This window comes from Squalius cephalus (genome assembly GCF_949319135.1).
Source record: "Squalius cephalus genome assembly, chromosome: 21".
Lineage (NCBI taxonomy): Eukaryota > Metazoa > Chordata > Actinopteri > Cypriniformes > Leuciscidae > Squalius > Squalius cephalus.
Window position 1 is genome coordinate 27,325,544 of NC_137142.1, and position 23,386 is coordinate 27,348,929.

Here is a 23,386-nt window from a genome sequence, read left to right on the forward strand (position 1 = left end):
CACAAAGTGCCACAAGGGAACGCTGTTCAACTATATTTATTTTTTACAGACACATTTTTTTTTTTTGTCTGTAATTGATACACCAGAATTGTGTGGAAATGAACCTTGTCACAAACAATTCGCATTTAATATCAGTCCTTTAGAAAGAGCTGTAGAGAATCATGCTTACTTTTTTTTAATTTGATGTCCCAACCACGTAACGTTATATATATCCCACACAGAATAAAACCAATTCTACTGCATTATACGTACCTATTATCATATTTCTTTATTCCTGTAATATTTCAAATTATTGTAAATGTTTATATCATTTTCTCTGAGCCAATTGTCATAATTACTTTATTAAATTCCGCGCTCCTTATCAATCAATGCGCACTTCCGCATGTCGTCATTTCCGGGTGTCAATATGCGTCTCGGCACTGCAGCGATAAGCATCGGTAAGATGTGAACAAGAAAAAATATATAAAAAATCCTCCTCCAAAGAAACCACGGGCCGCCTACAGCATCGACGATACTGCTATCCTTTGTCTCCCACCACCCGCTAGGCACTAGCAGCGGATTCGTCACCGTCTGTCAGCCGTTTCTGTGGGAATGGCCGCGGAGGTTCGGAGGGCCCTTGGCCGGGGCTGGTGTCTCTCACACGGCCTGGCTCGCGTAGGCCTTCACGGCACCGTTCTGCGATCTATTCTCTTCATCACAGCCCTCAGCGGACTGGTACGTCTGCCCGCGGCCACGGAGGCGAAGGAGTGCGATAAGCCGTGCTTGAACGGCCAGTGTAACACAGCCAGCGGCGTGTGTGTATGCGAGCCGGGATGGGTCGGGGAGCAGTGCCAGCACTGCGGCGGCCGCTTCAGGTGAGACACAAACGGCTCTTATTCACAGCTGATGCTCGTGACATTGACACGAACGCGTCTAATGCGTGAAGTTCGTTCAGAACACTCTGTAACTTTTGTCAGGGACCGGTTCATCCATGAAATATTAACAGCGTATCATGAAGGCTCATGTTATGAAGATATACAACCTGCGCTGTTTGGAATCTGATGCTCATTAGAGTCAGATACTGTCATTAGAAACTGCTTTATGGTGTTAAATTTAAGTCTAAATCAAGTCTTGAAGCCCTTAAAGTTTATAAATAAGCAGTGTGCAGTGGTGTTCTGACATTAGGCAAAAGTCCTCACTGCTTTTTATGTTTATTTCTAATCCAAAATTTTTGTTCCAGTTATACTTACTGTTGTCGACAAATTTTCCCAGGTTAAATAGCCTAAATAAACATTGTTATTTTTACGCTGTCCTAAAATAGTTATTGAATTTTTACATGACGCTTTACATTTTACATGAATTCATGTTTTATTTATTAATTAATTTTATTTATTGTTTTCTGTTAGGATCAGTATCGTATGATACTTCGACAAAACATAGTTATTGTTGTTATTTGTCACTTAGGCTAATTGCACACTTTTTTTTTTTTACATTTTCTTAATATAAGTTTTATAAAGTCATGTACTTTATATACCTTATATGCAAACTAGGGATGCAAAAAACAAACAAAAACAAAAAAAAATGCTTTGAGCTTATTGGTCAAATGCTTTTAAACGGATAGTTAAATTATAATTCTGTCATTGTTTACTCACCCTCACGTCGTTCCAAACCCGTAAGACTTTTGTTAATCTTCGGAAACACAAATGAGGATCTTTTTGTTGAAATCTGAGAGCTAAAGCGGTTAAGTCCGAATTTCTCGATCGCTTCACATGATGAACAGATTTAATTCAGTCTTTTATTCACATATAAACATTGATCAGCCAACATAAACAGATTGATGAGCGAGCGAACCTGATCGATGAGCGAGAATGAACCTCATTGGTTCTTGCTGAAGCTCAAACGTGCTGCGTAACACAAGAGTGAACCTCATTGGTTCTCGCACCTCAAGCGAACATGCTTGAGCTTCTGTTTACCACAACTGATGTGTGAGTTTATGAACTTATTGAAGTGTCAAAGTGGGAGTTGTGTAGCTGTCAATGGAGGGACCGAAATCTCTCAGATTTAATCAAAAAGATCCTCATTTGTGTTTTGAAAATGACCAAAAGTATTCCATTTTTGGGTGAACTAACCCTTTAAAATGTTGACCCTCATGACAATCACTGAATATTTTGCACCCAGTGGTCATCAATAATTGTTATTGTCAAAAATGATTCAACTGTTTTCGCAAAACGTGTTTTTGTAACTTCTCAACAACATTGGCATAAAACTGACCAGATCAACTTCACTGATGTACAGTATGAACAGTAATAGGCTATTGTAAGGTTTCTTTGGAATAGGATGTTTGCCACATGCTTCTCCATCATGGGATGTGACTCACTGATGGGCAAAGTCTGGCAGAGACACTGGTTACATTGGAGGCTTTGGGTCATGCAGGGTGAATATGGCTCCAAATAGCTGAGAAGAGACAGGCAGACTGAAGCCAAATGATCATGTGGTGTCAATCACGAATCTTAACACAGCCACGCTGGAGGCAGAGACCGTTCATAACATCCTACTATTTCATCTCGGATCAGGAATCTTCCTGTCTTCCTAATAAGTCAATGGAACAGAGTGTAAATTAAATAGTAGCTCTGTTTTCCAATATTAGATCCCTGCCAAGGACGTGTATTTTGGGTATATTGTGGGCACACAATCATAATCATAATAATAATCATTGTTTTGACTCTGCTCACAGGTTCTTTCATAATCTGACTGATCTGACAGTGATAATACTCAGTGTTGTTATTGCTAAACTAGAAGTAAAAGTAAAGTAGTTTTCAGTAATTGATATAAAGCTAAAATAAACTTAAACGTAAAAGACTTAAATGTTTCTTGGCAACTTACTGAAATAAGTTTAAACTGAAGTAAAAGTAAAGCAAAATAGAAATATAAAAAACAAACAAAATGACACAACAAAATAACTCAAATTAAAATGAAAATTGGCCAATGTTAAACAAGGAGTTGATCATGCTGTAGTGTAACAACAACGATCACCAGACCATTGGCGTTTTTTAACAGTGTTGTTGTATAAAACCATATAATTACTTGCTTCTGATACTTTATTATTGCCTCATAGTTATTATATATGTATTTTAAGTCATTTTAAAGGATATTGTTGTTCACTTAGGTCTCTTTTTATTACCACAAAAAAAATTATCTGATTAATCTACAAAATCGACTGATTATTACTCGATTACCAAAATAATCGTTGAGTTTAATAGCCCTAGATTAGTTAAAACATTTCAAAATGCACCTGTATTGTTTGTATTTTCTGACTTTCGGTCGAATAAAATACTTTTTTTCCAGTCATAAATTTAGCTATTGAACATTTCTTAAAAATAGTGTTAAGTGATCTCTGTTGAATCTCACTCTCCTGAACCCAATATCGTGTATCGTCTTCATCATGTGAGCTAAGTGTGTTGTCACTCCCCTAATAAAACATAATTTCCCTACAATAAAATTGTGGTGAGTGATAATGCTGAGTGGCTAGCCAGCAAAAAAAGTCAATCTCAAGCTCTGGATAAGACCATGTTGTATGTGTGACTGTGACTTTTGAAATGGAGAGTCTCTTGTGTATGAGACATGGTGTTTTCAGATGTTACCATGCTTAATGGGGATTCTAGTACCATGGTTGTAATACAATATTTCTGGAAATCATGTTTATTTTTGGAGGACCATATGTGAATATGCTAATCATTGAGTGACGGTGTCATAGTAGCCTATATTTCACAGTACCATAGTAATGCTACAATACTTTTGAGTAAGAAGAGTGGAGTATTTGTGAAATTCAGTATGAAAGAGCCTACTGGGTCGTATCACACTGAATTTTTTTCTTATATTAATTGGTATATATTAATAGAATATGTTCCCTGACTGTGTTTGAAATCGCAAAAAGAGAGGATTCAAATTCTGTATGAAAGCGTGATGTTGTATGCTGCATGTTGTCTAATTTGCTGGCCAATTCATAATTCCATAACACAATTATCAGCAACAGGATCTGCCTTACTAAATGGCCTCTTTTTAGTGGATCATTTGTTGAAGTACAGAAGCCTGACTGTTTCCTCCACACCAGCCGCAAACACATGAAACATCCATTCCTTTCCCAGAATGTCGCCCTGACCGGAGACAGCATTCCTGCTAAACACCGTCTGATGGTTTGTTCTGTTAAACTCCTGCATGCAGCTTCACAGTCGCACTAAGTGCTCCGTCTCTTACGATTAGCAAGTCCAATTCTCAGTAGACCCGGGTTTGAAATCACTTATGGCAGACAGGCATATCTGACATTCTCTCGGCTGTCTTCTATCATCATAAAGGCTGAATGGTGAGCACAACAGCTCAATTATTCAGCAATTTTTTGCCCAGTATCTAACGCCTGTGCTTTATTTGAAGAAATGCACGATTTTAATTGTTGATGATTCTAATGGGACGCTGTTGAATGATGATCTAATTGGCTGGGTGGAAGATTGCTGTGCGCCGTTGAGAATCACGTCTCAGTGATGTGTGTTTTTCACAGCTGCTGGAGTGTGTATGTGCAGATCCCACAGGATTGTGGGTGTGTTAATGAACTTATTTTTTTTTTTTTTTAATGTTAACAAAGCTCTTTGAGACTGTAGTCAGGGGCTTCAGATACCTCATCGCCACAGACACACACACACACACACACACCTGGCTGCATATCAGTTGTTCATAATGGGGTGTCGTTATACCTGTTTAGACTATATTTATGATATTGATGCGTTTAATAGTTCTACACATTTAATACCATAGATAATAATCTGATTGACACTCCAATATTGTTGGTGATGTTTCTGCTCCTTAAAGGTACAGTCACATTAGCAAGTTTTAGTGAAATTTTACAGCTAATGTATGTACAGTGTAGGAAGCACAGTAGAATGAGCGCGACTAACTTGAGGGAAAATGTGTGGGAAAATCTTAAGCTCTCAAGCAGATCATGCAAATTCTAATTGAAATGACTAGATTTCGGCCGTGAAAATTTGCTTAAAAAAGGTTTAACGTGACTGCATCTTAACGCTGGTTGGGATTTTTTGTTTTACTCTAGATTTCTATAGATATCACCATAATTGTTATTGTGACATTTTGTAGCCACAATAACTGTGTAGTAAAAATCTGATATTGTTACAGGCTAGAGCCCTAGTTCATAACATGGTTTAGGCTAGTTGTTTCCAAAAAAAAAAGAAGGGAAGTTGTCATTTACTCAACCTTATGTCATTCCAAACTCATAGGACTTTCTTTCCTTCTTTGCTAAACTGCTAAACTTCTCCATTTATGTTTCAAGAGAGTAAGTCATACAGGCTTGGAATTACACAAGTATGAGTGAAGGATACATAATGAGCATTTTTGGGGTGATCTAACCTTAGTATAACACTAAAATAACTTTACTGAAACTAAGATGCACGCACTGTGCTTGTTTTCTAGCCTAGAAATGTAGACGCACCCTAGTGGCAGCAAATTTTTTAGCCAGGGTCGTCTAGCCAACTCTCTATTGGCTTTCGAGCTGGAAAAACCAAACTCTAGTCAGGCCAATCACATCGTGTATAGAGTCGGTGGGCTGGCTTAACAATGACGGCAGAGTTACGACGGTTCCGTGTGAATTCCCTGCTACTTGAAAACAAAGAAGATGGCGGCTGCTGTTGCTGGCAAACCGCGGTCTTTCGAATTGGCTTTGGACGCGACTCTGGAAGACTTGGAATTAAGATTTTCTTTGAGAAAAGAACAAAGAACGGCACTGAAGTCATTCTTAAAAAAGGAAGATGTGTTCGGAGTTTTGCCGACCGGATACGGCAAACGTGTAATCTCTCTGACTACATCACCTTCTTCGTTGCTCTGGTTGGTTGTAGCGCTATCCTATTGCGTGCAGAGGGAATTTGAAAGACAACCGTTTATCCCGCCCCTCGGATTGAGCCCTGCCAATGGTGTGTTCCCAGGCCCATCGACCCTTTAACATGAGACAAGCCTGTTATATTGTTCATTTAATGCCCAGTTAAAATCTTAGTGAGCCGACCAAGGATGTGTGACTCTGTGTGACAGTGCGGATGAATATGGTGATCCTACTGCTCATAACACATTCACTATAGGCTTAAGAGAAATATAACCAGTTTAGATGTAAATGATCTCAAGCTGACTAGCTGAAAACATTACTGTAGCTACTCATTTAATAGACACGGTACTTACTTCAAAATAATTCCAGCACAGCTCTACAGCAACCATAATGAATGACCCTTCACAATAAATCATACTTTACAATGAACTCTGTTAGAGAGCTACATATGGCAATTTAGGCTATCTGTTCCATTAAATACCTTGCTGACCTGTTGAGTAATAAAAACGTCATCTCTACGACGCTTTTACAACATTTCAAATCATTCTCGATCTCCGAAAAGCCAAGCTAATGTTGATTCTTGTTTTATTATCTTCTCTGTTCTGCGTTTCTTTTAAACGGGTGATTCCCCGGAGGTTTGAGATTTAGTGTGCTGACTGTACTCAACTTTTCTAGCTCGCTGTGACCACTAACTATGCCACTCTCACACGGGCAAGTGACGCATGTACGCAGTTTCCCGTGAAAACCATCCTGTCAGGTCTAAAATAAAAACACTTAAAATAGGCTTACCATAGTGAATCAGGGTAAAACAAAAACATGTTTGGAAGAAGGATTGATGCATTGACTTATTTCAATTTTTGTTGATTTTGAACAAAAAGTTACACGGTGTACAATTAAGTTCACTTAAATTAAAAGGTTTAAATTAAAATGTATTATGCCTATTAAAAAATCATGGTTTTCAATTATTCTGTAATGTTGAATGGATATAATCCATTTAATAGAGACTAGTTGCCGTATTTTTAGTATTGGTGATGCCTTCATTCATAGTTTAGTAAAAAGATCATATTAAGCAAATATTTAAAATATGCCGTCTTTAGGTTGATTCTACATTAATTTGGTGATTCAGTGTGAAAATATGTATTACAATATAATAATATATTACAGATTTTAATGTTTGGTGTGATTGTGATTAATTACAGAAAAATGTGAGATTAATTAGTTATTGTTTTTAATTGATTGACAGCACAAATATTAACCTGTCCCTTAAGGTGTGTGTGCTTTAGTAGCTGTGTTTTGATTGGTGTAGTAATGTGTGTGTGTGTCATACGCAGGCTAACAGGACCCTCTGGCTACCTCTCTGACGGAGCAGGAAACTACAAATACAAGACCAAGTGCACGTGGCTTATTGAGGGACAGTGAGTATTGGTCTAAAAAACAAACTCTCTTTCTCAGATTAGAGGTCTGAACCTTAAGACTGAATTTGACAGGCCAAATGAGACATGTTAACCTGACCTGACCGGGATTGTTACATTTTAAAGCCTTTAACATTGATTACTTTCTCTTTTTTCCCCCAAGACACCAATAGATTTGTTTATTTATATGGTATATTGGCTTCTAAAGCCAGACTTAGCCTAAATGGTCTATCATATTTTTTTTTTCTTATATTGACAGGCTACGTTTTTTAAAAACGCACCGTGATAAGATTGTGGATTGTGATCCTGCCTGAAAAAAATAATTTTCTGCCACACAAATGTGAAATGATCATCATTTAGTAAATGTTAATATGCAATGAATTAATTGTCATAATCATGTAATTGATTTAATTCAGGTTTTAAATGAATGTCAATCCTATATCAAATAATTATACCCATAATGCTCATTTTTACTTATTAAAAACTTAAGGTGTTTTCACGCCTGGCTTGTTTGAAGCATTGTTTTGAAACAAACGCTTCTGTTTGTTAGGTGCATTGCAAGAATGATGTCCCGATTCCCGCTATATAACAATATAGAAGAAAATGCAACATTGTAACAATTTAAATCCCTATTTTGGAGCAAAACAAACGATCTACATGTCTGAAAACGCCCTTAAACAGCTTGTTGGGTCCTGTCAGGTTAAGGTCATGTAGCTGACCTCTATATCAGATACCTAGTATTTGTGTGTGTTATGGTGGTTGATGGTTGTCTTTTTCTCGGCAGGCCAAACTCTATCCTGAGGCTTCGCTTTGAGCATTTTGCCACTGAATGCAGCTGGGATCATCTGTACGTGTATGATGGAGACTCCATCTACTCTCCTTTACTCGCTGCCTTCAGGTATTCTCTTCATTTCTCTTCATTTCTGTGTGTGTGCATGAGGTTTAAACAGGAAGACTGAGATTTCCAAGTAATGACCTGTTAATCCAGGATCAGATTAGAATACAGGAGTGTTCCTGAGGGCTAGTGCACTTGCACCACATCAGGCACTGGTTTTAAACGGTATAAGAATGACCCCTAGAAACATACCTGAGGGCTGGTGGAAATTCCGTGACATATGTGTCATCCATGATTGGTTCTTCAACCGAAAGTGACTGGTAATAGGATAAAGTTCATGGCGTTTGACTGGTAATGTGATCTTAACATGACAGCTACTGTTAAGAGAACCACCCTGTGAAATACATTACCTTTCAATTATTTTTTTGTTTTTAAGAAATTGATACTTTTATTCAGCAAGGATGCATTTAATTGATCAAAAGTGACAGTAAAGCCATTTATAATGATGCAAAAGATTTTTATTTCAAATAAATGCTGTTCTTTTAAACTTTCAAGAAGCCTGAAAAAATGCATCACATTTTCCACAAAAACATTAAGCAGTTGCAGCTGTTTCAAAACATTGATAATAATAAAATGTTTCTTGAGCCACAAATCATCATATTAGAATGATTTCTGAAGGATCATGTGACACTGAAGACTTGAGTAATGATGCTGAAAATTCAGCTTTGCCATCACAGGAATACATTACAGTTTAAAATATATTAAAATAGAAAACGGTTATTTAAAATGGTAACATTTCACAATATTGCAGTTTTACTTATCATAAGTGCTTTGTGTGGAGTGAGATCAGATGAGCCTGCTAGTCAGAACTAGCTGTCTTGTCAGTCAAGTAAATGTCAAATCAGCCTTTTATTAACTTTATTTACTTTCTGTTAACATTGTGGTAGTTACGGTTTGTGAAGTCGTTAAACTCCTGGTAACCCACGAAAGCACCACAAGTTTATCCTCCATCATCGCACTCTCCGGGCGTTCAAAGCAACTGTAGCTTTCATCACTAAAATGGAAAGCCCACCTCTCCATTCATTCAATTGGACAGTGGAAAAAAGGCGACGACGTCAGGCACTTTTTCCACTCGGGGTTGCTTTTCTTTCAACTGTAAAAACTCGAGGCGCAGCAGGCGGTAAAACACGAGGTGTCTGGGTAGGGCTGAACGATTAATTGCAACAAAACCACACGCGATTTGCAATTATTTTATGTGCAGCTTGTCAGTGGAGTGCGGCAGATTGGTAGTAAATCCTGCCCCATTTGAATGCCAGAGGGCGCTCTCATGCAAACACTATAAATATACCCCACCGCAGAAGTACAATTATTCGCATCATTCCAGGAAATCCCTATCGCTGTATCTGAATAAACAGAAGATTGAAACGCTTCGATTAAACATGACTTATAAATACACGACTGCCTTATTCTGTGTAAGAAGGTGCATCATCTCACAGAGGGAGGAGCTCGGCTGTCGTTATGAAGTGAGTTTGGAGTAAATGCATGTTATTAAATGTTGTCTGTTGTTGGACGAGGTTCATAAATGCTTCTCCTGTTTTGGAAAGATGTTTGACGCGTGTTGTTTTTTCAAATGCTCGTTATAAGTGACTCAAACTAACAGTGCTTTCAGATGGAGCAGCGTTTACAGAGCCGTACATCAATGACAAACTGCGCATAAAAAATAATCACAGCCTTTGCGATTTTAAAATCGCGATAAGCCATCTCGATTTAAGTGCGATTACATGGAAAGTGCGATTAATCGTTCAGCCCTATGACTGGGGTGCATTAACAGCGCGTAGAACGCTCACTGCCATTGGAAAACAATTGAAAAAAGACGCCTCTCACTGCAAAAAACGTGTTTGGTGTGATCAGGGCCTAAGGAAGTACTTGGGTAGTAATTCAAAAGTGCTCACACCAATGTGCCAAAAGTTTGAACAATATTTGGCAGAACATCTAAAAAAATCTTTACAAATTCATGCAAAAACCAACCATCCCATTAAAAAAACAATTACAATTAAACAAGGAAGCGATGAAACTATTGAATCTGTTGCGCTCCCTTTCAGCAGAGGTATTAAAGGTTCTGTGTTGTTCTCTTTCATGTTCCAGCGGTTTGATTGTTCCTGAGAGCTACAGCAACGAGACCGTCCCAGAGGTGGTGGCACAGTCTGGCTTCACCCTGCTGCACTTCTTCAGTGATGCTGCATATAATCTCACTGGCTTCAACATCTCCTACAGGTAAGCTTTCATTCCTGGGCCGAAACAGGCTGATGCTCACGGCAGTACTATAGTTCTGTTACAAACCTAGTGAGCTGCTTGCTTAGACAGCGTCTAATCGAGGAACAAGTAAATACTGTGTTTTCCGAACTATAAGTCACACTTTTTTTCATAGTTTGGCTGGTCCTGCGACTTATAGTCAGGTGCAACTTATATATCAAAATTAATTCATACTGACTGACATGAACCAAGAGAAAACATTACCGTCTACAGCCGTGAGAGTACTCTATGCTGCACCTGTAGCCTACCCCTGAAAAAATGAACTGAAAACAACTGTAAAACTGTTAACTGAAACATTAACCTAAAGACAACTGAGAAAGCCTGAACACAAACAAAATGCCCCCAAAAAGAAAAAAAAATCTCCATGTTTTCGGTGCTGATGCGGTGGTGGTTCATGTAACATGTAAGGGTGGCGCTGCCAATAAATCACCTAAAAGCTGTCACAAAGAACCGGCAAAAGTAATGATTATGAATATGTCAAATATAGGAAGGAGACATTTCAATTGTTTATTAATAAACAAGTGTTTTCTGTGTCAGTGTCGGCTGCAAGTTGATGCTGCTGACTCCCGATCTTTGCAGTAGTGAACACGCCAGAGAGAAATGCACATTTTTATACGGACTACATAAGCAGAGAGCAGTCTGTTTTCTTTCGTTTTGAATTGTTCTGTTTAAAAGTAGACATTTCAAGCTTTCTATATATGTCTCAGGTCTGTGAGGCAAGTAGGCTACCTTATACGCTGAGTTTCGGTTCATTTATGAGAATAGCTCCGGTTCACGCGCCGGGGCCTTCGTGTCCTGATTATCTATTTTCTACTATATTATTATTTATTAAATCCAGGCAATTGGTTGATGAAACATTCATTGAAATTAAGATACATTTAATAGAAAACTAAATTCAATTTAAAGACAGGCTTTGTCCTTTCTGTTTGAGGTCTCTGTGAACGTTTGAAAGCAGTCTTTTAGTTAGTTAGTTTAGTTTAGTTAGAAAATTCAGCTTACGTTACATTTTAAAATGTATTAAAATAAAAAAATTACAATAATAAAAATCAGTTAAATATGATGATATTTTACTTTTTATTCTAATTTATTTTATTTTATATTCTTTTAAATTCAGCCTGTGTGAGTGTAAGAAACTTATTTCAAAAACATTTAAAAAATTGTACTCCGTTTAAACGGTAGTGTACTTAAATACATTATTGTAGTTTGCTGCCTATGTAGCGCTCCAAATCAGTCAAGTTTCCATTGTTTATATGATCCAGACATCTGCATGTTTATGCAGTAGACTGGAAGGAAGCTTGTAAACATGCTTGTTACTCTTTGAAACTTAGGACTTTGAAACTTTAACCTTTACAGCTAGTTACAAAGCTATCCATAACCTATGAACACTGGGTTATTTAAAGTGCCTCTATTATGCTTTTTGGATATGTGTAATATAGCTGTTTCAAAGATCATTGTGTGCTATAAATAGAGTTATTGTCTCCTAAATGAAAAATATCTATTCTGAACTGCCTGAAACAAGTCGTCAGAGTAATTCCAGTCTTACTTCCTGCTCAAACCTACATAACAAATTTGTGTAATGCCAGCCTGTGGTCTTCATTGGCTGCCCGCAAACAAGATCTACTTTGACCTGCCCTTTAACACTGGAGTTGTTGCTGAGGCCTGGAAGAGTTTGGTTTGTGTTGTCGACATGTTGAGAAGACGCTGTTTTCTGAGCTTCGAAAGTAAATCCACTTTGCATATTCCACCGAAGGACGACGACTCAGGCTCGAATTGATAGCCGAAATTCAGATACGGTAGTAGCAGTTTTGTTTACGACATGCTGCAAGTGGTAGACCAATCACAACAGACTGGGCCATCTGACCAATCAGAGCAGAGTAGGCTCCCAGGAAGGTGGGGTTTAAAGAGATGGAATCGTTTATCAAACCGTTTCAGACACTGTTGAGAAAAGAGGTGATGCTGCAATGTATATTATCAGAAAACTAAAGTCTTTTTTAAAACTTCAGTGCATGTAAACCTATTGTAGAAGACCTCCAAAACAAAATTAGGAATATTTAAAATAGCATATAGAGGCAAACAAACAAACAAACAACGTTATTTTTAATAAGGCAAGTATCTTGAAATCCCAGATACATGGCTACTTGTGAATGTCCATCAATGGCAATGGATACTTTGTGGCTGGCTGTATAATGGTGTAGATACGCCATCTACCAGCACAGGCAGAGCATGGTTTTGTTGTCCATGGCTGTTGAGAAGCTCTGAGGATTCTGGGTAATGTGGGCTGGGTAAAACACGGGCTTGACTTACTCTGCTTTCTCCGGTTTGACATACCTCCCATTCTGAAACGGAAAACCCAGAGTTTCCCTCATTTCAGGGTTAACATACTCAGAGTTTTCATTTAACCTCCTTTCTGAAACAGGTCCCAGGTGCATAGAAGGCCTTGGGACTGAGAAAACATACTGGGGGTGCAGGATTTACCTCTTAAGAAAAGTTTTTATATATATTTTGCTCAAAGTAATAAACTACTAAAAACAAACAACTTGCATAATCTAATAAGCAAAATTCTCATCATGAGCACAAAATAAAGTTAACTAGTGATTTCAGACTTTTTTGTCTTCCCTTGCCATCTCTAAATAATTTTTCAAATTATAAAATTTATTATGAAATGCTCTTAATATGCTGATTAATCATGCTAAATATGGAAAAAACAAAAGGTCTAAAGGTACAACACGTTAATTAAGTAGTCACAAACCTGGTTTAGCTGTCGGAGTCATCTGTATTACAGATAAAAATGATAAAAATGTATAAAATACATTTTAGTAAAAGTATCTATTTACTGTTGTTAAAATAACCGCATCATCTGCATCTCTTAATGCGGAGCTTTACGTCTTTATCAGGAGAAAGCAACATGCGTGGAGCGCAAAGGTCTCGATTGAAGCACGTTTGTCTCTAGATAAAACTATCAGAGGATGTTGCACCGAACGATCATTACCGTAAACGACCCTGAGCGCTTGTGGTGTGAACTGCTCCGTTGTTTTGACGTGCTGCTCACTTTAAACTGTAGAAACTGTAAAATGGCGCAATTATGTCCCGCGATCCGCCATTTAAAAACCACTGCACTATACGGTTTATACCGTAAGATTAGTCTCTTATGCTAACCAATGCTGCAATATTTGATTAAAAACCAAGGTAAAACAGTAATATCATGAAATATTATTACAATTAATGTTTTCTATTTTAATATATTTTACAATGTCATTTATTCCTGTGATGGTAAAGTGTGCGATGGTCAGTGATGCAGTCTTGCTTGCCCCACAATCTTGACATCTCAAGTTTAAATATGTGAAAATGCAAATTACATTATACTGAATTTCTGCTGCTTTTGAGTTCCATGGGGGAAAAAAAAAAAACCATGCGGATTTGGAAGGACATAAGAGTCCATGATGACCAATTTTTGGCTGAACTGTCCCTTTAAGGGTCTGTACGCTGGAGAACAAGAGCTAGAACAAGAAAATGCAGGTCAGAGTAATTTAAGAAGAGTGGGAAAGAGGAAGCTCAGATGTCTTTGACCTCTGTGTCTGTGTCAGGAACTGCTCATGTGAAGTCCTGAAGGCGACTGCGGCAGTTTCTATAGCGACTGCTTTCACGGGGACCCAAAGAAAACACTGGCGTGCAGTATCAATAGAACATCAAACACCAGGCTTGACACACACTGCAGACACTCACAAAAAACACGTAAAGCTGAAAGACAGATGCCTGTGATTCTCTGCTGTCCCTTTTTTCCCCATGTTCAGCTTTAGAGGAGAGTGAGCTGCCTACTAATGCGCCTGTTTTTACACACTTCACTTCAGGTTCAGTTCGAATATCTTCTCCTTCGACACAGCTGTTTATAAGATATTTGTAAGCTTCGAAAGCAATCATTAACTTAAGATGAAGTTAAAATATTTACCAAAAGTATTGTGCAAGTTTTTATTTGCCTTGCTGTTGTAAATGCTTTATGGACCCTGTGACACGACTCTGTTGCTCTGTGTGTGTCGCTGAATTAGTGTATATTGCAGCTTTTCTAAATCAAGGTGTTTTTACTGTAGACTAAACGTCCACTGTATAGCCAGACACTGCTTTATGGGAAATAGCTGGACAATATTGGCAAGATCTAATGTCTACTGAGTACAATGCCTAACTGTGCACTGGAAAAGGTAAATGCCCAAGCCAACAGTAACAATAGGCTTACATAAGGTGTGGTGCAAGGAAAATCATTAAACTGAAGTCACCTTGATGAACGAGTTAAAAAAAAAGTGTTATATGGCAGTGGTTCTCAACTCCAGTCCTCGGGACCCGCTGCTCTGCACATTTTGTATGTCTCCCTTATTTAACACACCTGAATCAGATCATCAGCTCGTTAAGAGAGACTCCATGAACTGAACTGAGTGTGTCAGATAAGAGAGACATACAAAATGTGCAGAGCAACGGGTCCCGAGGACTGGAGTTGAGAACCACTGTTATATGATATATGTATTCCTATATTGGAAATGTTAAGCTTCAAATAAGGATGCACGGTATTTGCTTGTTTGTATAGTTTTATATAATCAAATGAACTCAAATCAATTATCAATCATAACTAAAAAAAAAGTACGATTTTATTTTATCAACAACAACAAAAAAACTTACTATCACGGTCTAATGTGCAGAGACTATTTGTAGGTTTGTAGGTTGACTTACTAAACCGTTATCGTATTTACTTTAGTATTTATTACTTATTAGCATTTATTTATTTTGAATTTGTTTTTTTATTTCACTTTTTGTTTTTAGTGCTGACATGGCTTTGAAAAAATAAATAAAAATATATAGTTTTTTGTAATTTAGTACTTGAGCTTAAATGAAAATTAGAAATGTTTTTATGAAATATTTACTTAAATATTTCAGTTTAATTGTATTTCAGCTTTATTCCAATTAATAAACAATTTTAATAATTTTTGTAAACAATAGGGCAGCAAGATAAATAAATATCGTTGGTAAATTATACAATTTACAATTATACATATCGCAAGGGCTTGCAAAATTAAAATGATTTTTAATACTTCAAAAATTTTCAGTTTTAGGTTGAGACAAATAGCAGAGAATAAACTGATGAGTTGGTGCTTAAAGAACATGAAACATGACTAAAATCGTATGTGCTTAAAGGGGTGGTTGATTATGATTTCCCTTTTTCTAACTTTAGTTAGTGTGTAATGTTGCTGTTTGAGCATAAACAACATCTGCAAAGTTACAACGCTCAAAGTTCAAAGCAAAGGAAGATATTTGCTTTTAAAGAAATCGTTTTTAAGGACTACAACAAGCGGCTGTTAGGGACTACACGACATTCCTCCCGGGTTAGTGACATCACCAAACCCTAAAATTTACATAAACCCCGCCCCCGGGAACACGCAGTCCATGTTGAGAAGAGGAAGAGTTGTTGTAGACAAGCACATTTGTGAGTCTGCTCAAGCTGTCACATCTGTCTTTTCACATGCAATACAGTACATAACACAAATGCAATAGCATGTCACTCTGTAGGCATCTTACAACAGTTCCCACACGAGCGATTTCTAGATTACTCATAACAGAATATGCTAATTAACTAACCATTCAGAAACGTCCTGTTGTCACTTCTTCTTGAGTCTCTCCATCATTGTGCGACTTCAGGTTTGAACATAAGGCAGATCAGTTTCTGACATTTTAGTGCTTGTCTGCGTGAGGAGCTACTGACACACACAAGCTGTTGAGGCTCTGCCCTCTGTGCCGGGAGCAGCAGCTCATTTGCATTTAAAGGGACACACACGAAACCGCGTTTTTACTGACCCTCAAAAAGGGACAACTTTAACATGCTGTAAAAAATGATCTGTGGGGTATTTTGAGCTAAAACTTCACATACACTCTCTGGGGACAACAGAGACTTATTTTACATATTGTAAAAAGGAGCATTAATACTACCCCTTTAATTGAGGGAAGTAAAAAAAATATATATATATATGTATGTGTGTATGTGTATATATATCCGAAAAGACATGCATAAACTACGATGGAAACGCATTTACCGAATAAATCCCTCGATATGCAACGAAAATCTCACTTGAGTTTTCCTCAACAGAGGATGTGATTGAATAACTTAACTAACCAGCGGACCAATTTCATTGCACAGCATCTCAAATGTTGGTTTGGTCGTTAAGAAATGCCTGAGCCAAAGCATGTCATCAGAATGATTTGGAATAATGATCTCTCAGAAGTGTCTCAGAAGATTGCGTTCCTAAACGCAAGATAGTACGAGAGCGTTTGTGTTTCGTCTGCGCACTGGTGATTTATGATAGGAATAAAGAGCTACAGTGGCTTCCCCGGTTGCAGCAACTTCCATTTTCCCAGGAAATGACGATTTTGTTCTCTTTAAACACATGGGAAGGAAAGTGCTTTATTCGCAAGAGTTTTATGCAAGATTCCAATATTGTGCAGAAGTTAAATTCGCAACTTTGATGGTGTGCAGCCCTAGTTAACCATAGCAGCACAGTTCTCACTGCGGCTCTATCAAAACATTGCTCTTTTTGAGCAATCTGACATGTCAACTATCTCGATCAATCACATGAGTTTGGGGTTGGGCTACCTGTAATAAGCTGTGTTAGCAGGAGGTTGACTAGGTTGTCCAAACAATGCTAGACCAACACTGATATGACATTTCCCGTTGCATTTATTTTTCTGTCTTTCTGCTCTACCCAGGTTGAATACATGCCCCAATAACTGCTCTGACCGTGGGGAGTGTCGGGTGGGGAATTCCAGTGAGTCAGTGCAGTGTGTATGTGAGGATGGCTGGAAAGGACAGGCCTGTGATGTGCCCTACTGCTCTTCTGACTGTGGCTTCCCTCTCCGGGGACAGTGTGAAAGCAGCGCCAAAAGATGCCAATGCAAACCAGGGTGGCAAGGTAAGGCGTAGCTTGTGTAGAAACATATAAATGACCATAAGCTACTCAAAACACAACTGGACAAAAAAAAAACTAAAGAGAGAGTCATTTCAGGAATTTTTGAGAGTGAGTTAAAATCACTATTAAGAGTCATAAGGAATCTGTTCATCATCAGTTTTGTTTGTAAATGTTTTGTAATTCACTCACAGTTCTTGGAATTCGTAGATCCTTTTTGGTTCCCTAATTGTTTCCTGCCTCTCTTCCCCTTCGCCTCTCACAGTTATGACTATAGATCTTTGTCTCAATCTCTCCGCCTCTAGTTTTGTTTGGGTTTGCTTGAAAGATTGTACTCTATGTACTGAGACTGTTTGTCCTAGGACTGTGTTTTGGTAAAATGCTTATGTTCTAATACTTGGCTTAATCTGATGAGCTCTGATAAGCCAAATGTGTAAAAATACAGGCGGTTTAAGGTCTTCGAGTTTAAAAAGTGTGTCCTAATAAAATGTCCATAAAAATGTCAATTTTAGCACACATTTATCAACAAGTAGTACAAAAAGTGCTAGACAACTAATCCTGCCAGCACCAAAACAGGACACAGACTGCATCCCTATACAGACACACTGAAGCTTGAGTCGCCATTGGCTAGACTCTCCAGACTTTTTGCATGGAATGCAAGAACAATTCAAATAAATATAATATAGAATTATAAAATATAAATTTCAAACTAGGACACGTAAACAGTCTGTAATGAGAACAAATAATCAAACTACAAACAATGCAATAGTAAATAAACACAATAGAACAAAGATAAAAATTACATATACAGTGCTCTTCAGGTAGATCTAAAGGCCCCGATACTTCAAGCGAAATCGAAGAACAAACTGATGTGACATCATTTCAAACAAAATCAGGTCAAAACGAAGTTCGTTTGGAGTTGGAAACAGCTTGCCAAAGCAAATTTTCTGTAAAAGTTTGCTCCAGCTGGTAAACACCTTTGTACTACCATTGGTCCGTGGTGATTACGAAAAAGGTAGTTGTTTAATATGATAAAGCCGCTTGATTTTAAGCAATTTATTGTATTAAGTGCAGAGCTCGTGCAAACATATCCACGTTGCTATGATCAAATGCTTTTCTTATACTTTAAAAAAATGCTGTTTTGTGCTTTTGAGAGAGGAATGCACGCAGCACATATTTACATATTCATATTAACGTCGCTCTCAGCAGTGTGGGCGTCATGCCATCATCAGATGTTTGATAACGGTATATATCGCTGGTCACGTATTTCCAACTTCATTTTACCCCCAAGCGAAGAACGAAAAAGAACTTTGCCGTGAGTAAATCGGGGCCTTAACAGTAGTTAGATACACATTAGGTACAGAAATTGAATGAAGTAATCAAATGTAAAAGAACACTGCATAGTCTTCACTGTATAAATTAAATTTTTATTAAATTAAGATTTTTATTAATTCTTATTAAAGTTACAGAAGTTATTCAGTCACGAGCATTGAGTGATTGATTTTTTTTGTTTTATTAACATTAATAAACACAGACTGAGGCAGGCATATTAGGCTGCTGTCACTTTAAGACACTGCACATATCCAATATACTGATGCTGTTAAACATGCATTTTCTATCTCGCCTGTTTACATTCACTTAAGACATGACTGATTTACTAGGATACACACCAAGACAGTAATTTTTACATAATTTTGTGTGAAATTGTCTGTTCAAGCTCAAGATGTGAAAGGGCTCAAATCAGGATTTCTGGGGTTTATGTCAGACACGCGCGAGTTATCTTTCGGTCTTCTTGTGTTTGAATGTTTAAATAGGCAAGGCTAAAAAAAAACACATGCAAATGATAAACTTTAATGGCGATGCAGCACTGCTCCAATCGGGTCATCAGGCAGTCCTGTCAAGCCCTGCATTTAGATCTAGCAATTATCGTTACGTGACGTGTAAAAGCGTCTCGCTTTCTCTCTCGGTGAGAGCGTGTGTGAGAGAAAGCGACAGAGGACGATCTCAGCCAAGCGACGGTGCATAAAGCTCAGCAGGCAATGAAATTATATCTGTGCTAAACTTATTTTTTGCCTCTTGAAACACCCAATCATCACCTCAGACTCAGTAATTGTTTCAATGGTAATGCTTATAACATCTAAATGGACCTATGATTGATGACCATTGAATTATTTTATCACTACTGTAGCAAAGCTCAAGGTTCAGGGAAGGAGGATGCTGACTGCTACATATAAACATAATAAAACAGCAATGTAAATGTCCAAGGCCTGTAAATGTCCCCGGCCTGGCACTCGCTCGCTCTTCTGAGGTTCCTTCGTGAATCGTGGGACTCGACCGGTGTGCCGTGCAAGTGTCTCTCATTCACATTCGCTCCGGCCACCCAACTACATTACTACACCTCTGTTTGCTCTCCCGAACTGCTTACCAATGAAAAGTACTTCATGTAGCATCAGCTACAGTAAAATGAAACATATGAGTTCTTTCTAATTTACTATAGCTGTTGAGGCGGCCGCTGCCATTCTGACTCTATATATTACATCACAAGTCTGAGGTTTCATAATTGTGAGTTTCCAACTTGTAATCACAAGGTTGACGAAGACATGAACTGAACCTTAATCTTAAGAAGAACACTGCTGCCTTACTGAGCCATGTGTGGGTATCTGAGCTCTTTCTGTCTGTCTCTGTCTCTTCCTCTTTCTCTCCCGTCAGAGGCACAGATCTGTGGAAGTGTATAATTGCCCATCTGTGAACAACAGGTTGAGCCGCACTCAGGGCTGACTCATATTTCAAGTTCCTTCCTGGTTTCCTGTCGTTTTATACGTTTTCAAGCACAGCCCTCTTGTGTATCTTCTGTTTTAGTGTTTTATATTTCTGTAAATTTAGTCAATTAGCCATGTTTTTTTAAGAACATAAAATTAAAGTTGACTTTCACTGCTTGATTACTAATGTACATTTTGTGTTCGACTTGCATAATGTTCCATTCAAAGCAAAAACTGCATGTTTAATAAGAGTAAATGACTTTGGCAAAGTATGAGCTTGGACTGAGAAATATAGTGAATATTCATAATAAACATTATTTTTTTCTCACAAATTTTCTCACACTGACTGAAGTTATTTGATTTAAAAAAAAAAATAGAGTAAAAACAGTAAGTTAGTCAGCAGTAATAAAACTGTGCAGTGATAACTGATTTGTTATCATAGGAATAATATTTAATAACATTCCTATAAATGAAAATCCAAATATGGTCTTTTAACCACAAATAACTGGTCTGAAAGTTAGCAAGAATTGCACAAATACTGTTGTTCTACTCAATGTTAATTAATTAGCTTACCCTGCCCTAGTAACAGTCAGAACGTGTGTGTATTTTAGGTCTGGACTGTTCAATAACTGTACCAGGAAATGTTTCCTTCTGGACACGCGAGGAATACAGCAGCCATGGCTTGGCGCGGGCATCCCACAAGGCTGTGGTTCATGAAGACGTTATGTGGGTGATAGGTGGACATGTGTTCAACTACACACACTACCAGATGGTGACTGCGTGAGTACACACACACACACACACACACACACACACACACACACGGACACACACACGGACACATCATAGGATAATAACTTTACTGACTCTGAGTTTCACTTTCTCCTTTACTGTGGCTCAGGTTCAATATCTCCTCTCAAAGCTGGATGTCGTTAAACCGGTCCGTCAGCTCTATAACTGGACGCTACGGTCATTCTCTCTCACTGCATGAGGTTTGTTAATGGATGAGATGATGTTGAATCGTGTTCTTCTACTCTAAAATCTTCATTATAGTGTCTAGACAAAGCCAAAATGATTATTAATTGTCTTCCAGGCTTATTTAAGGATAGTTTTACAGTGTATTTCATATTTCATGTTTTTAATGTGCAAGCCTGCTGTATTTATTCTGAACACACATTGAACTGAGACCTGTTTCTCTCTGATCTCTTAAGTTCTTTGTCTTTGTGTGTATGCATACAGGATAAAATCTACATGTACGGTGGGAAGATTGACTCCACAGGAAACGTGACATCCGAACTGTGGGTGTTCCACACGCGGAACCAGTCGTGGGTTTTGCTAAATCCGAATGCTAAAGAACAGTATGCAGTCGTGGGCCACTCTGCGCACACCGTCCAGCTCAGTCTCGATGGATCGGAGCCCGTCATACTGGTCGTCTTCGGACACTGCCCTCTTTATGGATACATCAGCCGAGTGCAGCAATACGACATTGGTCAGTAGCATGCAGTACTGATGTTAAAGTACAAGACAGGGAGAGACATTGAATATTTACATTATTATTGTGATAATTTTGCTGTCGGTAAAAAAATAGGAAATATTGTAAATATTGCAATGAAGTTGCCAACTTTTTTTAGGAATATTGCCCTCTTTGTATCATTTTCTTCATATTTTTATGTTGGTATGTTCTTTTTGTGTTCATTTGATCAAAAGCAGTAAGTAGTTACTGCTTAAATTTTATTTTATTGTGTGTATTTTACAAAACCTTTTGTGTGTACTTTGCAATATTACTTTAGACAGACAGACAGACAGACAGACAGATAGATAGATAGATAGATAGATAGATAGATAGATAGATAGATAGATAGATAGATAGATAGATAGATAGATAGATAGATAGATAGATAGATAGATAGATAGATAGATAGATAGATAGATAGATAGATAGATAGGATTTCTCAAATATAGTTGCAATTTAGAAAGAATAATTGAGATTTTAAGTCAGCCCTACTTGACAGATAAATCATCCGAGTACTTTTCATATACATGCCGCATATTTTCCTTTTTTTCAGCATCATGCACATCACATTTTTAAGATGGCATGTAAAAAATCCCTTCTTTTTGGAAACAAAAATAAAAGTACCTTTTAAAAACAGGCCCCAGGACACCCGTTTCATTCAGTCTAGCTGTTTGAAAGGAAGAATTCATCATCCCATGTGAAAGCACCATAATCCTTTTCAGAAAATTGACTGCTGTCCTGGACTGAAAGTCACAGTGAACAGTTGTGACCCAGTTTCTGTGTGATGAATCAGACCGCTGGGTACCGCATAGAAAGACTGACTATGTTCAAATAAAATGTGACTAAAATTAAAATAAGGCCCCTTTTTGAAATTATTTTTCAATTTGTGTGAAATGTTTTGCGGTTGGAAAATAAATCATTATCGATTGTTTGTCATTTGTGCAAAGGAGAGGAGACTGGAGCTAGTTTTCACCTTTTGATTAATATAACAGTGAATGGATGCCAGTGTGATTTGAAATGAACTTAAAAAACTACAGCTAGGGAAAACAAGCATTTATTCAATTAGTCATTTGAATCAAAACCTTATAGATTCTGATGTAGTCCTTCACAGTGACAGTTATCCCTGTCCTGGCCTTGTTAGCAGTAATTGTATTTTGAACTCTATTGCCCTCTGGTGTTGTAATGAAAGAGCAACATCAAATAATATTTATAACTATTTCTTGTTACGTTTCTTCCTTCACTAACTCTCATACTTTTCACTGTTCCCTTCGCAGTAAAGAATACATGGAGTGTTTTAGAGACTCGTGGGGCGCTGGTTCAGGGTGGCTATGGGCACAGCAGTGTGTACGACCCTCAAACACGCTCCATTTACATCCATGGAGGCTACAAAGCTTTCAGCGCCAATAAATATGGCCTGGCCGGAGACCTGTACCGCTATGATGTGGACAACAAAATGTGGTGCGTTGAGTGGCATTACACCTTTTTATTTCAACACTGACTGCATTTTGACTTCAATCATGATTATGATCATTTTAAGGCTATGCTTAAAATTGACTTGCTTATTTTGCATTTGCACTAATACTGTGAAAAAGAAAAAATATAACTCTTATAATTAAATGAAATAATAATATCATGAAATATTACCTAATTGATATATTATTGATTCAGCACACTAGAAATTCAATACAGTACTGTTCAAATGTTTGAGATAAGATAAAAAAAAAAAAAAAAAAATGTATTCAACAAGGGTGCATTAGAT

At 37.7% G+C, this 23,386-nt stretch overlaps 1 protein-coding gene across 3 annotated transcripts in view; it reads left to right on the plus strand.

The window, feature by feature from the left end:
* Positions 1-387: 387 nt before the first annotated feature.
* atrn (attractin) overlaps positions 388-23,386 on the plus strand; it is a 44,024-nt gene continuing 21,025 nt past the window's right edge. For 2 of the 3 annotated variants that reach the window (XM_079855275.1, XM_079855277.1), the window contains exons 1-9: positions 388-854; positions 7,189-7,272; positions 8,054-8,167; positions 10,250-10,378; positions 17,159-17,361; positions 20,726-20,894; positions 21,016-21,106; positions 21,354-21,603; positions 22,902-23,085. In XM_079855275.1, the coding sequence (XP_079711401.1) occupies positions 592-854; positions 7,189-7,272; positions 8,054-8,167; positions 10,250-10,378; positions 17,159-17,361; positions 20,726-20,894; positions 21,016-21,106; positions 21,354-21,603; positions 22,902-23,085 (1,487 nt within the window). In that variant the 5' untranslated portion in view covers positions 388-591. The remainder of the gene's footprint in view (positions 855-7,188; positions 7,273-8,053; positions 8,168-10,249; positions 10,379-17,158; positions 17,362-20,725; positions 20,895-21,015; positions 21,107-21,353; positions 21,604-22,901; positions 23,086-23,386) is intronic. The other variant, XM_079855276.1, reaches the window with a different exon arrangement.